Source organism: Barbus barbus (assembly GCF_936440315.1).
Source record: "Barbus barbus genome assembly, chromosome: 25".
Taxonomy (NCBI): Eukaryota; Metazoa; Chordata; class Actinopteri; order Cypriniformes; family Cyprinidae; genus Barbus; species Barbus barbus.
In genome coordinates, this window is record NC_136753.1 from 15,996,641 (window position 1) to 16,014,053 (window position 17,413).

Here is a 17,413-nt window from a genome sequence, read left to right on the forward strand (position 1 = left end):
TATGATAAAATTAGCAAATACATATAATCTAGCCACATGGAGTACATGCTAATATAATGAGAATACTCAGCAAATTATAGTGATTCACCAAAGATTTGTATTTTTTAAATAAGCAAGTAACATCTAAGAAATATTTATGACGCTCCCTGCCACCGTTACAATATCATCAAATATACAGAAAAGAAAATAAGACCACATGCTTTCGATCATTTCATTGCCTTCAGAAGATCCAGATGTTGCAATATTATGTTGAAAATGTGTCTTGTGGAATTTTCCCAGTTTTTTAGAGGGGGGAATGTGTTAGGGTAACAGGACTGAGTGAAAACCTGGGGACACGACTAAAATGTGTATTTTATCCAAAATATTATACATTTATTTTGAAATAAATGTATTTAAAGGACAGATGGGACATGAAAGTACATAAAAATGCAAAATAAAAATGATTTTTGAAGGATTTTAAACATTATATTTCAAGTTAAAATGTAGCGTTAGACATTGGGGACATGTACAAATGCTATATTTTCAGTGTTTTAGGTAGTTTTTAATATTTTTTTAAATTATATATTTAAAATTTGCAGTTAGATTAATGTGCAGGACACTTTGCTTAATAATAAAATGTATTTTATAGAGTTTCGATATTTTTACTATTTAAAACTTGACTCTTCTGTAGTTACATCGTGTACTAAGACTGACGGAAAATGAAAAGTTGCAATTTTACAGGCCAATATGGCTAGGCACTATACTCTCATTCCATACCCGTGGTACGGCAGCAAAGTTCCTTGATTATTACGCCGGAATAAGAGTATAGTTCCTAGCCATATCTGCCTAGAAAATTACAACTTTTCATTTTCCGTCAGTCTTAGTACGCGATGTAACTACAGAAGTGTCAAGTTTTAAATAGGAACATCGAATAGGAATAGGAATATCGAAACTCTTTGGTCATTTCTGAGTGAGATGCTAACAGTCTAATGCGATGGATGCGATTTTATTTTATACCTGGAGATCGGCTGAATGGATTCGAAAACAGTAAAACTCACCGTTTAACTCTTGGGGAGTTTGAAAATTAGACTATTTTCAAAAAAGTGGAGTGTTCCTTTAAGAACAAATGGTGCAACCAAGTACAGAGTTGGTTACAAATTAACTAGTTACTTATCTCCATAGTTAACATCCCCCAACCCTGTATTCCTTGTTTAAGTGTCCTTACCAGACTGATATTTCCAGAATCTAACCAGCATGGCTCAGAAGCTGCTGATAATCGACACAGACTGTGGCATAGATGATGTTCTGGCTATCATAGTTGCTTTGGCAGCTCCTGGTGTGAAGGTGTTGGGCATTACCTGCTGCTTTGGGAACACTGATGTGGATAATGTGTGTCAGAATGTGATGCGGGTTCTGACAGTCTGTCAACAAACCCAGGTCAGTGCAATTATAACATTACCAATACTACTGTCAAGACCTAATATGATATGAATGTTAAGATTACATTGTATTGCATTGTTTGACCTCAGATTCCAGTTTATAAAGGGTCTGCTGGTCCTCTAATCAGACCTGTGACAGCATTTAAAGATCACTTTGGCACAGATGGACTTGGAGATGTTCTGAAGAACTCTGACATTTGGAAAGGGCAAATTCAGAAAGAGCATGCCGTTGATGCTTTAATAAGACTGGTAAATGAAAACCAGGGGGAGGTAAGCAATAACTATTTAATAACTCTGTTTATTTCTAGAATATTGATTTAATATTTTCAATAAAAAGAAATATTAAAGAACCCTTTAAGCAAAGGTAACATTTTGTGTCAACATATGCATCTTTTTGCTTGCTTTAAGTTAATTAATTGTATTAGTTCATATGTTCTCAATTAAAGCAAAATTTTGAGGCACTATGGACTAACTTTTTTCCAAGGTTTTGTGTTTATTTTATTTCTCTGTGTAGTGTTTAGGAGAACATTATATAAAGACATCCCAGTACCCTCATAGCAATAAAACGAGCTGAAAACGAAACAAAACAGCTAAAAAAAAAGAAAACAGCTTAAATCATTCATTTTTTATTTGAATTAATTCCCTTAATAACTGGCATTTTAATTTAAGGGTTCTAAAATGAATTAGGGTTCTAAAATCTGGTAGAAATTAATAAAATAAATGAAAAACCCTGTAATCACAAACAGCTAGGACATATAATCCAATAACATTGGTAATATATTATAAACCATGAAGAATGTTTAGTTATTGAAACTTCTGGAATTATGAAAATATTTTTTTAATGAAAATTATTTGTTAATTTAGTGCATTGCCACTCCTAGTTTAATTTTTTTTTTTTAAGTTTGTAATTGAGTAGCATTGACATTCCTGCAAAAGTGTCAGAAATATCTTAAAGGGTATTCAAATATTTGACAATAGGGGGCCCTTGGAGTCAAAAAGGGTGAGAACCATTGGGTTAGTCAAAGATCTAAAGTCATCTTGTGGTTGACAATGAAATGCACTTCCACACAGCCCTGTTTGTTTACTCTTTCACAGGTTTCGCTGGTAGCTCTTGGTCCACTGACTAACTTGGCTTTGGCTGTTAGATTAGATCCCACCCTCCCTCAGAAACTCAAGGATCTGTACATTATGGGTGGTAACATGGAAGGTAAGAAAATGAGCTGCAGTACAAATACTGGCCACCTTAAATGGGTGGCAGCAAATTGTACTTTTCACATCAGTGATTATATATTACATAAAAACCAAGGCAGTGCCAAGAACAGCACAGGTCAGGACACGAACTCCAATCAGGACGCTTTCTACAGAGCTTTATCTGACCACTGTTCATTTTCCAGGCAAGGGAAATCTGACACCATCTGCAGAGTTTAATTTTAGTATGGATGCTGAATCAGCTCATATAGTTTTGGAGGAATATACCTGCTCAACACACATCGCAACCTGGGAGTTCACTTGCAGAAACAAACTATCTTGGGTAAGAGATGCCCATTGTAAGCAAAATCCATTCTAACATGAATATATTTTAGGCCTGACTAACTTGTGTGCTTAATTTTTCCAGGAGCGTTTTGATGAGCTGGTCATTCAGGATACATCAGCTGCTCGATTCATGAAGAAGATAACCTCCAAGTGCTGGGCCTACTCTAGAGAACCTCGCATCTGCAACAAAGATTTGCTCTTTGGGCACGGGTTTGTACCCTACGACGCGTTCGCTGTGGCAGCTTGTGTGGACAGCAGTGTGATCACAGAGAGTTTACAGTGTGCCGTACGTGTGGAGGTACAAGGTCAACTGGGACGAGGCATGATGGTTGTGGATCCAGCCAATACGCTGAAGAAAGACCATCTTGCCTTTGTGATGAAGACATGTGACCTTGAAAAGTTCAGCTTGATGCTGAAAGCAGCATTACAAATAGCATAGAAATGCTTCTTTGCAATAGATTTGTATTACAAGATTTCCATTTTCAAATGTAGCATCCTTTGCACTTTATTGGTGCAACTAACCCTGTACTGTTATCATTCCAAACCCTTAAGACTCTTATTAATTTTCAAAACACAAAAGAAAATATTTGTAATAAAACCTAAGAGATTTCTACAGTGGGCCAGTAGTGCATAACACAAAGAAATCTCTGCAACACAACAGAAACAAGCGACAATGGAAACAAGCCGCAACACAACAAAATTAGCACAACACAACGGAAAGAAGCCGCAACATAATGAAATTAGCACAACACAATAGAAACAAGTCGCTACATAATGAAATTAGCACAACACAATAGAAACAAGTCGCTACATAACAAAATTGGCAAAACACAATGGAAACAAGCCACAACACAACTGAAACAAGTCGCAACAAAACAAAATTAGTCTTTTGCATTGTGTTGTGCACTACTGGGCCACCATAGATTTCTATCTGCACAACCAAAACTTTGATTGATTGCTTCAAAAAGTGACATTATGAAAGTAATTGATATTAATTGATACATTCATTGATTAAATATGGAAGAAAAGCCTAAATTAATTCTATTCATCATATAAAGTGATCAGGTCTATTTTCAGAAGAATTATATTAAACTTCTTGATTTATATGGATTGTTTACAATATTTTTATCACTGTTTGAATCAAATCATGATTGCATGGACTGAAATATCTTTATTGGTGTTTTGAAAATGTAAATCTAGGTTTAAAATGAAATGAGGTGAGTAAATGATTTTCATTTTTGGGTGAACTATTCCTTCAATTTAGGCAGAAATAAAATGAGAAGTCAATATTCCAGCCTGATATGTTTATTTCAACCACTGTGACAAAAACATTCACTTTTGAAGTGACAAATGAATGATGCACAGAACACATTTCAAGTTCTTTAAGCTCCCTCAAATTAAAAGCCAATTTCAGCAAATGAAGCTTCTCACTTTAAGCAGAGGGCAATTAAAATAAAAATAAAATCTGAATCCTGAATGCATTTACGATTTGGCTTTCACTCAGAGGGGTTCAAATCAATGTGGTAATTGTATTCTCAGCAACCACTTGTATCTTTTCCAAACATTAAATCAACCAACAAATATGGCCAGAAAATGCTCTAAAATTAATGAAAACATCTTAAACCAAAATGACAGCATTGTAGGAGTGGGGTTTTACACAAAGTGCTTATTTTAAGGTCGAGTAACACTGTATCTTGCATTTTAATACCGTAATACTGGACCATATACTTTAATTCCAATGCAGTATCACTCAAAACAGGGAATCTCTAAAATCGTAAAGAAAAACAGCCCTACCAGGGCAATGGCATTAAGCCAATGTCTTCAATCTTTCGCTCGCTTTGTCAGCTAAAATTGAACTTAAGGCATTTTTACGATACCCCACTAAAATAAATAGGATTGTATTTTGAGATTGGACTTGTAAAATGTAACACTGGGTTTCCAGTGGACATTTGTACCATTACAATTCAAGATTTCTTCCAATCATTAAAATGATCTTGGTGTTCAACATACTGTTCAACCAGGAAAAATAAAATAAGATTAGAAACCACTGCATTTTCTGTTGCTCAGTGGGCTGTTGCGTCTCAGATGCCGTTGTTGTTGTCGGGGCTGTTAGGCCAGGGCTCCGAGTTCCAGCGATTGAGTGAGGGAGACCACCCCATGTTCCAGGGGTTATAGGTGCGGCCTATGTCGTTGGGGGCAGGTGTGGGCGGTGCAGTGTGGCTGACCAAGTCAGGAAGTGCGGAGGAGGTAGGAGGGCTGAAGGAGTGCAGGGTGGAGTCATTGCCGGTGGACCAGATGGACCTGCTGAAGGACCAGGGACTGCGCGCACTCCCCAAAATGGACTGAAGACAGGCAGAATGAGAAAAGATGATCATTTCATAACCTGCAGAACTACCTTTATATACAGTCAGGAGTAATCTGAAACATGTTAAGCATCTGGCTTATTGCTATATATATATATATATATATATATATATATATATATATATATATATATATATATATATATATATATATATATATATATATATATATATATATATATATATATATATATATGTTCAAAAGTTTGGGGTCAGAATATTTTTTGTTTTTGAGAGAAGTCTCTTATTCTCACCAAGGCTGGATTTATTTGATCAAAAATACAAAAGAGTAATACTGTAATACTGTTTAGCAAAACAGACAGCAATACTGATGTGATGAGGTCACAGTTGTGTGCTTGTAGAGTATTTTATAATTGAATAGAAAGTTCAGAAAAGCAGCATTTATTTAGAATAGAAACCTTTTGTAACATCATAAATGCCTTTACTGTCACTTTTGGATCAATTTGATGCATCCTTGCTGAATAAAAGTACCGTATTTAAAAAAAAAAAACCTGCTGACCCAAACATTTACAGTATATGTAATGGTTCAAGATTAATCTGAAAATAACCTTCATATCAAAAAAGTGATATCACTGATTTCTGTGATACTCCATGATCTTAGTGTTAATGTTCTCTTTGGGATTACAGGTGTCCATCTGGATGAGACATGAGACATGTGACAAGGAAGCGATATCTTACAGTTGTCGGAGTTGCTGGAGATCCAGTGCTGGTAGACCAGGAATTATTAGGCTCAGTATCCCAGATGGACGGGGACACTGGAGTGTAGTCAGGCCAACTCTGCTGGGGCTCTGAACTCTTAGGAACAGTCATGCCTCTGAAAACTAATACAGAGAATAACCACAATATTGAAAACATTGAATGCAATTTTATTTAAAATTTTTGCATTTTATTTAACATTTTGCATACCCCCAGAAAGATTAAGTGGGTTGTTGGGTCCAAAAGCAGAGAAAGCATTAACCGGTCCAAAACTGGGGCTGCTGGTGGTGTCTATTGGGCTCCACAGTCCAGAGCTAAAAGATTATACATCTTTTTATAAATCTTTTTCACAATTATAAATATACTTGTAAAACAGATAAGAAGGTTAAGTGATGTTTCATTATGAAGCCACTGCACCTGTCAGATCCATCACTCTCCATTGATGTCATGTGAGATAGTGTCACCTTCCCCAGACTGTCAGCTTTACTAGCTGAGCCACTGCCACCTGTAAACACAACAGAACACCACTTGTATAACATTTTACATGTAAATCTGTGGCAAGTAAATATCAGTGTTTAAATATTGGTGATCAGTAATGTGACCACAAATTTCCTGTTCATGCACCACTACAAGTTGATTCATGTTCAACATCATCTTTATATTTAACATGCAAACTCACCAGGGCTTTTGTCATAGCCAGCAGCTACAGCTGCAAAAGTTGGATTTCCATTTTGACCAGGCAGAGAGGCTGACTTGTTGAGCTTATTCCCTGGAGCCTTCTTCAAATTAGCCTCGCTTTAAAAATATACAAGAAAAACAATGTCACTCATGGATTTCCTGCACAAACTTGATAAAACCAGGAAATGCCTTGATGCTAATAACCCAAATGCAGGTTCTAAAACTTACATTTAGCCACACTGTCCAATCACCAGTGACTTAAGAAAATTTACTGGCCAAAAATACTTTTTAATGGCTATGAAACTGTATGTGCATTATTTAATAAAAAAAAATACTTTGGGGAAAAACTTATTTGCAATTATCAATAAAAAATAATATTTATTATCATTAATAATAATAATTATTATTAATAATAATAATAATACTATTTTATTTATCTACTATAATTAATACATTAATAAAGAAATACACAAAAAGATCACTATAATACTACTATGAATTTTAAAAGTACTTTGTGATAATAATAATTATTATTATTTTATATAACAGTACAATTACAATTCTAACATTTATTGTTGTTTTTGCTTTCATTTCAAATATTAAACCTTTGCTTTTACTTTGGCAAAAACAACAGGGAAACATTTTGAAATGCCTCTCTTTTGACAGATTTATAAACACTTCTCATTACAATTTTGGGAAGATGCTTGGCGCATGTTGTATATTCAAACGCATGTTATAAGCGACTCAAACTCACTGCAGACAGTTTGTGTGGAGCAGCATTTACTTCACAGCAGCATTACTCACATGAAAGATCACACTTTGAAACACACAGCGCATCAGATTACATATTTATATAATTACAACAGTCTGTTATTAGATTTTTGTGCTAAACAATGTCGTGTTCTAGGGCATTGTAAGAATTAACGAAAAAATAATAATTCCCAGCCAACTGGGGAGTAACTTTTTTTCATATACTCGCAAATGCTGATTTTTATTCACATTTGGCACTTGCAAAGTGTTATTTTAGGCCCTACCCAAATGTGTTCTATTATTACATGCACTTTAAAGCACATGCCCATTAAAGTTACCTGCTGGTGTGGGGCACACTGCCGTATCTTCCACGAGGCACCAGGCAAGGGGAGGTCGGGGGTGGTGAACAAGCTCTGGACATGACTGAACTGGGGCCTTTCAGGAAGGGGTCTGCATGCATGGTCTGCATAGATATCTGCTGAAGACTGTCCACTGCTAATAAAACATATGACATAAATATTTAGATACTTAAATAAGAGTACATAAAGTAGCAAACTGACTCATAATGGAGTCCAGGTCATGCTTTCAGATTCATTGCTTACAGTTGCCAGTTTTGAGAGGAACATCCCATTCTGGTGGGGGGGACTCTTTCTCTCCTTCTGATCCACTGCTATGACCCAGTTCCTGCATGGAGCCATTGACTACAAACTTTCCAAGCGGAGCTGGCCGATCATCGCCCATCTTCCCACTGACTACTCGGGCAGACAGAATAAAAGTGGTTTCAAAATGGTTTCTAGAGTCAACAGAGATTCAAAAGTTGAAATCTGACACTTACTTTTGCTCAGAGCTCGTGGTTTGGGGACACTGTGAATTCCTGTATTGGCGAGGGTTTTGGTGAAGGTCTTGCGCTGCTTATCCTGTTTTTCCAGGGGAGTGACGTAAGGGAGTTCTAGAGAGCTTTATAAAAAAATAAAAAAAATAAGATAAATAAAAAAAAAAGTCCAATTTGGCATTTGGAAATAGCTCAAGAGCGTGAATTTCCCATCTCTTATTAGCTGTTGAACTTTGTCAAACTGCTATTGGTCCATGATGTGCTCTGGGGGTTCACTTTATTGGACATAAAATGTATTCTTTACAGCGAAGTTGTGAATGCACTGGAAAGATAGTGTATGGTTGAAAGTGAAGTTGAACTTTGCGCTTTTTTGTTTAATACTGTAAAGCAGTTTTGAAGCCATTTTATTAAAGCACTATATATAAATAAACAAGACTTGACTGGAGTGATGAATTGCAGAGCTGGTGAAAATATATTCACATTCCTATGATCAGATGCTTTCCTAACTGCTCTTTTCTCACTGCTGTCATTATTGTGGTGTGTTTGTTGTATTATTGAGAGGATTGCGTGCAGCACATATTAAAATATTCATCTAAGCACAGCTCCCAGCAGAATGGCACATGACAATGCAGACATATCCTACCTCTTCACTATCAGTATCGGAGCCTAGTGACACAGAACTGAGCTAGACAATGACATCTCTGAATTCAATAATGAAATGCCTTTAAAGGAACATTCCACTTTTTTGGAAATAGGCTCATTTTACAACTCGTCAAGAGTTAAAAAGTTGAGTTTTACCGTTTTTGAATCCATTCAGCTGATCTCTGTGTCTGGCGATAGCACTTTTAGCTTAGCTTAGCATAGATCATTGAATCAGATTAGACCATTAGCATCTCGCTCAAAAATGACTAGAGTCACTAAGACCGACGGAAAATTTCCTTGATTGTTACGCCGGAACGAGAGTATAGTTCCTAGCCATATCAGCCTAGAAAATTGAAACTTTTCATTTTCCGTCAGTCTTAGTGCACGATGTAACTACAGAAGAGTCAAGTTTTAAATAGGAAAATTATCAAAACTCTTTAGTCATTTTTGAGCGAGATGCTAATGGTCTAATCTGATTCAATGATCTATGCTAAGCTAAGATAAAAGTGCTACCGCCAGACACAGAGATCGGCTGAATGGATTCAAAAACGGTGAAACTCACAACTGTTTATCTCTAGGGGAGTTGTAAAATGAGCCTATTTCCAAAAAAAGTGGAGTGTTCCTTTAACTGAAAATTGAGTGTTTAATCTTATCATTATACATTATTGACACTCTATCCTACAATTTGATACTGTTAAGTGCTTTGACACAATCTGTATTGTTAAAAGCGCTATATAAATAAAGGTGACTTGACTTGACAGAAATCACACATCACCTTCAGTGACAGAGTGACAAACCTGGATTTTTCCACTTGATTCTCCTTCTTTGTGGTTGGTTGTTTCTTAGTTTTTGGTTTGGTTGGGGAGGGAGTAATTTCTTCTCTTTCTTTTCCATTGTCCACTGACACCGATTTTCCTTTCACCTTCACTGGCTCCTGGTTTATAAGACAAATTGTAGTTAAAGAGTGCATTTAGAACATACATTTTAGAGCAAGTTTGTTTTGGGATTTGCTCTGGTGGGTCTAGCATGTTTCACGTATATGTACCTCTTTAATATTGGCCTCCATGTCTGGGTTAGAGGTCTCTGTGGTAGTAGAAGAGCTGTCATCATTGTCTGCCAGTGACTCTTTTAAATCTTCTCCTTGAGTCTTTCCCTTTGTTTTCCTCTCTTTCTCTTCTTTCTTTTTAAGAGCTTTTGTTTTATTCTTCACTTTCCCTTTTGATTCAAGCACTGAAAAACAAGTAAATAAACAGAAATTATATTGTGCATTTCGCAATTTACACTGACCTCTGGGACAAAAACCTGGCATGATAAATTAATCTATATTTTTATGCTGATATATTGTTATATAATGTATATATGTTGACACCACCCCTCACAATGTAGAGCGCTTTGAGTGCTTAGAAAAGCAGAAAAGCGCTATATAAATGTAATGAATTATTATTATTATTATTATATATTACCTTTGTTTTGTGAAGACTGTTGTGAACTGTGTTCTGAAGACACGTTAATGGCAGGAGACTCAGGCCCGTCGAGGTCTTTATCCATGGCTACCAGGAGTCGGTTGTAATCCTGTTCCTCTGTACTGATGGCCCTTGTGCTGTTGGACTGTGAGGGTCCTGAGCTCGGGAGGTCCTCCAGGAGGCCTGAGCCCTGCTGCTGCTGTTTGGAACTCCGGGCCTTTCGATTAGTCAGCTGGCTGAGTCCTTGGCTACTATCTTTATTAAGCGGAAAGCTGGAGGACGGTTGCATAGATCCAGAGCGGCCTGAACCAGATCTGGGCTTGCTGTCTGGCAGAACACTGTTGCTGTTTGAACTGGAGTGTGGACCACCCTGCCGACCCCCAGCCCGCCCGCCAACGCTTGACCCGTACATTCCTCTTGTCGAGTTCTGGTTTGAGTCGGCAAAATCATTCAAGCTGCAACAGATTAAATGCATTTTGTAAAACATCTTACATAAAATGTGAATCAAATAAGAATTATCACTTCTTTATAAATTGAGGACATAAAGAAATATCACTTCTTTATAAATTAAGGACATAAAATAAAAATAAAAAATCCTCACTCACTTAGCATCACTTTGAATTCGTACAATTTCCCTGAGATCAAATGGTTTTCCAGTCTCCATGGGAGAGTTGGATTCCACGGACAGCCGTCGTTTGAAAGGCTCCCATATTCCCTGGGCCTCCAGATAGGCAGTAGCAATGACCAGCAGAAACATGAAGCTAGAGAAATATCAGACAAGTATGTTATTAATCTCACGTCTTTAAAACATAGCAATATTATACATTAAAAAGAATTAGAAAACAAAAAGCACAATTTACATAATATATCTATAGCAAACATTTCTTTAAAGGGGTCATGAACTGCCTTTGTTTTTTTTTATTTTGTATTGTTCTCCGAGGTCTACTTATCAAGATTTTCACATAAAAAAAACATCATAATTTAGAATAGGCTATTTTCTCTCCTGTTTTGACCCCCCCAATTAGAATGCTCTGTTTGAATCGGTGTGGTGGATTGTAGACTCGAAAGTAAACGCTCACTGCTATGATTGGCTAACAGTTGTGTATGTTTGACAGCCTGCATCCTTCATAGATGGATGCTCGTGATTTAGGTTAAAAACGCATAAATCCTGATATCAAATGATCTGTTTAACAGACAAAGCAATAGTGATCACGTAAAGAAAACAGTTACTCACACTTGTGCGGTGAGACATCAGAGCCAATATAGTCGACACAGCAGCGTCTTTTAGTTTCAATCTTTCTGAAAATCCTGTGTCGAATTATGCCTTGTTTGTAAGCGAATCCGTGGTAAAATGAAGTGAACAAAGGAACAAGTTCTTACTGACACGGTCTGGCACTTCATTAAAAATAAAATTCCTCATATAATGTTTATCGTTTGGTTTCTGCATAGACCTGCATTTGCCGCTCTTGTCATTACCTATTACATGCGCGAATCGGTGGGCAGGGCTAAACAGGCAGTGATGTAGAGGCAGACGTTGATTTTCTTCTGCGGAGGCAGTGTTTAGCCACACTATTACGTCATAAAATGCCATATTCCACAAGTTGTCATTTTGGCAGACTGGCTTCAACATAAGCTGTTTTTAGACTAACAAGAAAGTTTTGAGTTCTGAAACTAACAGAATGTTTTTATAGCGCAACGACATCTTATTTATCAAAAGATCAAGGGAATTTTGATTTCTCAGTTCATGACTCCTTTAACATGACTTTCTTTAGTCTAGGTTTTTTTGTTTGTTTTTTACAGAAAGAAACCACATAAAACTGCAAAAAAAAAGCAGTGTGGACAGTCAATTCTAAACATCAGATTCAAAAAACAAATCAGAATTGTGTGCCGAGTAATCAATGGCATCGCTTTGGTTGTGTAATGTTTATAAGACAGGGTTTAGACTTTCTTAGCCATCAGGTGATCAGATATGAGAAATCAGACCTCATAACGAGGGAGACGATGATGTAGAGCTCGAGCTCCCAGTTCGGTCGGGGAAGGGTCTCAGCACACACTGCCAGCATGTGATATGGCAATGACGCATTCAGCACAAACGCAAACACTGAACCCCCCGCAGTCACCAACTTCAGCTCCCGGATCACTCTGGATGATGTGAAATCTGGTGTAAACCTGTATGAATTCACAAGACAGAAGGGTGTTAATCATCATACTCCAACTGTTATTGCTACTCTATTAAAAAAGGGTCTTATTATTGTCAATGTTGAAAACAGCTTAATATTTTTGTGGAAATCATGACACATTTTTATGATACATGATGCATAGATTCTCTGATGAATTAAATGTAAAGGAATAGCACTTATTTAAAACAGAAATCTTTTGTAACATTCTAAACATCTTTACTGCTACCTTCAACTTGAGACATCCTTCTGAAGTACTAATATTACTTACCCCAAATATTTGAAGAGCAGTGCATGATTTAAAAAAATGTTAAGCAGCAAAAATGGTTTTAAACACTGATAATATCAAGATAATCAATTACATTTTAAAACATATTCAAATAAAAAACTTAAAATAAATTGTAATATTACTGGTTTTACTAAATTTTTGATCAAATAAATGCAGACTTGGTGAGCATAACAGAATCATTAAAATAACAATATTAATAATAATAGCTATTCCAAACATTTGACCAATAGAAATCTGAAAATCTCACAGTGCTGCACTGGTACACATGAAATCACTTACAGTATGACGAGGTCTTTTGAAGTGTTTGGTTTGAGTGCAAATTCTTCACAGTTGAGAACTTTGAAGCCATAACCCTCACAAGTATTGCCACTGATCTCCATAGATCGAATGTGTATTGGAAGAAGCCCTGTGTTCTCCAACCTGAAAGTCCTTCGAAGAGTGAAGTTCGGTTCCTTGGCTTTAGCTTGAAGAAATGAGTAACACAGACATTTAAGTAAGCATAAGTAGGATGAGAAAGGTACAGAATCTCAAACTAGTTTATAACAATGAAAACATCTGAAATTTGATTTAATTTTGACACTTACCTTCTGAACAGTCTTTGAGAAATGCCTCGGTGAGCTTAAACCTCAGAGAGCTGCCGAGACCTGGGGTTTTACCAGCCAGTCTCAGACTCTCTGTGGTGCCATGACCATGAACCATGATCAAGTCTACTACTGTCAAGTTGTTCCTGAGCAAACATGACAAGGGTAATGTACAACAGTACAATTCACACCATTCTATTTTCCACGTTCATTTTGGCAAACTAAGCTCACCTGACAACTAGCAGAGAAGAGACACTGTGATTGGTGATGGGTCTAAACCTCACGTTGAAGGACTTTACCTCCCCAGGCATAAGAAGCATGTTGTATACATAGGGCCGACTTAAACCTTCAACAAATCCTGTGGAACTCTTCAACACTGAAGACTGACACACATACAGAAATCCTTAGCAGCATAAAGATACACCATAACCACTGTACAGCAATTCTTAATTTTGGTGGATATCATAAAATGAATTTTGGAAAGTAGAAGAATGAAGTAAAATTCATTCAATTAAACAACAAAATGTCACTACATTGTTACAACACATGTTTTTTTTTATATATTTTATGTCCTTGTTACTTACATGATTTCTATAAACCTGGAATTCCAGTGTATTCACGTCAATGTTGATGTTGGACAACTTTCCTAAAGGAAAACTTTAAGAACAGCAAAAAGACATCAGATGAAATCAGTATTAGTGCTACACGATATTGAAAAAAACCTTCTGTGATGCATACTGTGACGTTAAAAATACAGGATTTTCACAAGATAACTTAAACAGCTCTATTTTTCTCAATTGAATTAGCTAGCTATATTTTGTTTTTATAATATCACACTTGCCATTTCTCACAGACAATAAAAATAGGTCTTCATACATGAAAACACATCACATTATATACAGGGGTCTATAACATCTGTAACTGGTTTATTGCATAGGAAGTGACTTACCTGTCAGCAAGTCTGCCTGTGAACACTGAGGGATTCGGGTAAAGAGCCAAAGGAAGAACCTGAACGAAGACTGGGACATCGGCTGAGTTTTCTAGAATCACTTCCTCTTCCTACAAAGACAAGTTCAGGTCAATGTATTTGACTTGAGGGAAAATACTATAGTTGACTTAAGCATGGTAAAATGTGTTAAAGTGAGCTGAGTTGATGTGTGTATACACTCACCGATGAGCTGTTGGTGTTTGTGAGAGGAAAATGAATCTGTTGTGATGAGTTGACCAGCAAAGGCCATGTGAGCTGCGCTAAGATCTTGGCCTGCACATTCTTCTGCAGATCTGTGTTCACTTCAAAGAAAGCTTCAACCCTAAACAAACAAGAGAATTTCATCAAAGATACTATACATTTAATGTATGGTAATCTAAATCTGGTTTGAAGCAAGATGTATCAGACTCACTCAAGCCCTGATTGCTCTTTGAGCTCTCGCCATCTTTTCAGGAGCCGCTGATGTAGATCTACATCAGCGTCCCATATGTCCTCCTGCATAACCAAACCATGGGGCCTGGATTCAGCTGCAGGAAGAAAAGAAAAAAAACACACACACACGAGAAGTATTCAATGAAAACACATGCATAAAAAAAACAAGTAAATTAAGAAAAAATACTTTGAGATACAGAATGCATACATTTTAATACAAACGGTAATCCCACATAACAGTGATCACCACACTGCAAGCTGGCATCAAAATATATGTTTGCTATCTGGAAAAGGAGTAAAAAAATATATATATTTTTAGGATTTAAAAACAATCGATTTATCCAAAATTATTCTACATTGTACTATTGCAGTTATAGCATAAAATAAACTGAGCAAACTCTGGGCAGGTGCATTTAAGGATAGATTAAGGGTAGATTAAGCATAACATTATAGTGTTGTAATTGGGCCTGGCACCTTGGACTTCCGTCTGGGTTCCAACTCCACTTTGTTATTGCGAAGTCGTTTGAAGTAAAACCGGACGTCCTCTGTGAGAGAGCGAATTTGCTGAAGCCTTACTTTCTGTGAGAATGAACTCTGTATGCTGAATCCTTGGTGAACAACTTTTCCCTAAATTAAAAAAAAAAAAAAAACATTAAAAAAGATTTTCTAAAATGGTCCTAAACCTAATGAATGGTCTGTTGTTCTTTAAAAATAACTGGTTTGCAAAACAGGTCATGCTAGCACAAGGTACTGGAAACAGGGAGTGGTGTTCAAACAGTGCCTGGGGGTAAAAGCAGGGATGAATCACACATGCTCACATTACATGTCTCTTCGTTACTTTAAAATCTCAACGAACAGGTCATTTTGAATCATTATTTAAAAAATACAGGCAAAAGGGTACTTATGACTTATGATTTTGAAAAGAACACTGAGAATAAAAAAAAAAGATAGATAAGTGATTTTACTTACTGGGAATGAAGGAGGAAGAATGATTTGTTTAGATGAACAGCTTAATGTTCCTACTGCTATGAGAGCCTTTACAGGGATGGTCAGTATCTGAAATAGACAGATAAACTGAAGGCCTGGAAAGCATTGCTCATTTGTTTCCATTGTTGTGTTAAAAATATGCCACTTTCATAGGCATGTCACTGATTTATAAATGAAAACATTCTATTTTTTTTACATAATCCTTATATACACTCACATACAGTTGAAGTCAAAAGTTTACATACACCTTGCAGAATCTGCAAAATGTTGATTATTTTACCAAGTAAGAGAGATCATACAAAATGCATGCTATTGTTTATTTAGTACTGACCTGAATAAGATATTTCACATAAAAGATGTTTACATGTAGTCCACAAGAGAAAATAATAACTGAATTTATAAAAAAGTTCAAAAGTTTACATGCGCTTCATTCGTAAAAAAGCCAGGGGGTGAAAACTGTTTGAATTTGAAGATCAGGGTAAACTTAACTTATTTTGTCTTATGGGAAACATTTTAAATGTCATCTGTAGCTTCTGAAGGGCTGTACTAAATGTGAGAAAATATGATATTTAGGCAAAATAAGAAAGCTCTTAATGCATCGTTTTTTTCTTCTGGAGCATCAGTAAGCGTTTGAACCCTCTGTGATAGTTGCATATGAGTCGTCCTCAGTGTGAAAAGATGGATCTCAAAATCATACAGTCATTGTTGGAAAGGGTTCAAATACACACAAATGCTGGAAAACCAAAGAATTTGTGGGACCTGAAGGACTTTTCTGAAGAACAACAGTTTAACTGTTCAGGACAAACAAGGGACTCATGAACAACTATCACTAAACAAAAAAAAAAACAAAAAACAAACAAAAAAAATCCCAGCTGTGGATAATTTAGATAACTACACATTATTAAGAATTAAGAGTATGTAAACTTTTGAATGGGGTAATTTTTATAAATTCAACTATTATTTTCTCTTGTGGACTACATGTAAACATCTTTTATGTGAAATATCTCATTCAGGTCAGTACTAAATAAACAATAGCATGCATTTTGTATGATCTCTCTTACTTGGTAAAATAATCAACATTTTGCAGATTCTGCAAGGTGTATGTAAACTTTTGACTTCAACTGTATATCTACATGCACACATATATAGATTTATGAGTGGTATTACTGATCTCGAGTTTCCAGGTTCACAGATCCCCTTTCTCGAACACCAGCTTTGGCACAACAACCAGCACCATTTTTGTGGCAAAAAAGGTAACAGTGTTTTCTGGATGAAATACGTACCTCATAGTCTGTTGTAATATGTACGGCTCCATCATATATTCCCTCTAGAGCTTTTGCCACCAAAGTGACTTTAAACGATGCATAGTAGCCTGAGGCTAAAATGACCTGTGAGGAAACAGACATGAAACACGGAGTTATGAACACCTACATGTTCTGTAGCCATCCCACTTTTCCTAAACAAATGCACATACCTACTCCAGTGTACGTTTATTGTTAAGTATACAAAAAAACGTGGTCTAACTGAAACATTTCCATGCAAACTGGCCCACTCGGTTTACAT

The 17,413-nt window shown here is 36.3% G+C and overlaps 2 protein-coding genes across 3 annotated transcripts in view; one reads left to right on the top strand and one right to left on the bottom strand.

Moving 5' to 3' along the window:
* Positions 1 to 1,182: 1,182 nt before the first annotated feature.
* Positions 1,183 to 4,236, top strand: LOC306845140 (inosine-uridine preferring nucleoside hydrolase-like). The gene is made up of 5 exons (XM_079377744.1): positions 1,183 to 1,416; positions 1,509 to 1,688; positions 2,514 to 2,625; positions 2,813 to 2,949; positions 3,034 to 4,236. The coding sequence occupies exons 1-5, from the start codon at positions 1,234 to 1,236 to the stop codon at positions 3,388 to 3,390; spliced, it is 969 nt and encodes a 322-aa protein (XP_079233870.1). The 5' UTR covers positions 1,183 to 1,233; the 3' UTR covers positions 3,391 to 4,236.
* LOC306845136 (transmembrane protein 131-like) overlaps positions 4,210 to 17,413 on the bottom strand; it is a 41,804-nt gene continuing 28,600 nt past the window's right edge. Inside the window, exons 18-41 of one of the 2 annotated variants that reach the window (XM_079377738.1) lie at positions 17,134 to 17,238; positions 15,833 to 15,919; positions 15,338 to 15,490; positions 15,072 to 15,147; positions 14,844 to 14,958; positions 14,615 to 14,753; positions 14,393 to 14,502; positions 14,028 to 14,100; positions 13,675 to 13,826; positions 13,447 to 13,589; positions 13,142 to 13,325; positions 12,380 to 12,565; positions 11,002 to 11,157; positions 10,397 to 10,851; positions 9,979 to 10,163; positions 9,731 to 9,867; positions 8,295 to 8,416; positions 8,062 to 8,211; positions 7,798 to 7,951; positions 6,711 to 6,826; positions 6,449 to 6,536; positions 6,242 to 6,345; positions 6,014 to 6,156; positions 4,210 to 5,293 (exon numbers count right to left, since the gene is read on the bottom strand). In XM_079377738.1, coding sequence (XP_079233864.1) covers positions 5,033 to 5,293; positions 6,014 to 6,156; positions 6,242 to 6,345; positions 6,449 to 6,536; positions 6,711 to 6,826; positions 7,798 to 7,951; positions 8,062 to 8,211; positions 8,295 to 8,416; positions 9,731 to 9,867; positions 9,979 to 10,163; positions 10,397 to 10,851; positions 11,002 to 11,157; positions 12,380 to 12,565; positions 13,142 to 13,325; positions 13,447 to 13,589; positions 13,675 to 13,826; positions 14,028 to 14,100; positions 14,393 to 14,502; positions 14,615 to 14,753; positions 14,844 to 14,958; positions 15,072 to 15,147; positions 15,338 to 15,490; positions 15,833 to 15,919; positions 17,134 to 17,238 — 3,594 coding nt within the window. In that variant the 3' untranslated portion in view covers positions 4,210 to 5,032. Of the gene's footprint in view, positions 5,294 to 6,013; positions 6,157 to 6,241; positions 6,346 to 6,448; positions 6,537 to 6,710; positions 6,827 to 7,797; positions 7,955 to 8,061; positions 8,212 to 8,294; positions 8,417 to 9,730; positions 9,868 to 9,978; positions 10,164 to 10,396; positions 10,852 to 11,001; positions 11,158 to 12,379; positions 12,566 to 13,141; positions 13,326 to 13,446; positions 13,590 to 13,674; positions 13,827 to 14,027; positions 14,101 to 14,392; positions 14,503 to 14,614; positions 14,754 to 14,843; positions 14,959 to 15,071; positions 15,148 to 15,337; positions 15,491 to 15,832; positions 15,920 to 17,133; positions 17,239 to 17,413 lie in introns of both variants that reach the window. The other variant, XM_079377737.1, reaches the window with a different exon arrangement.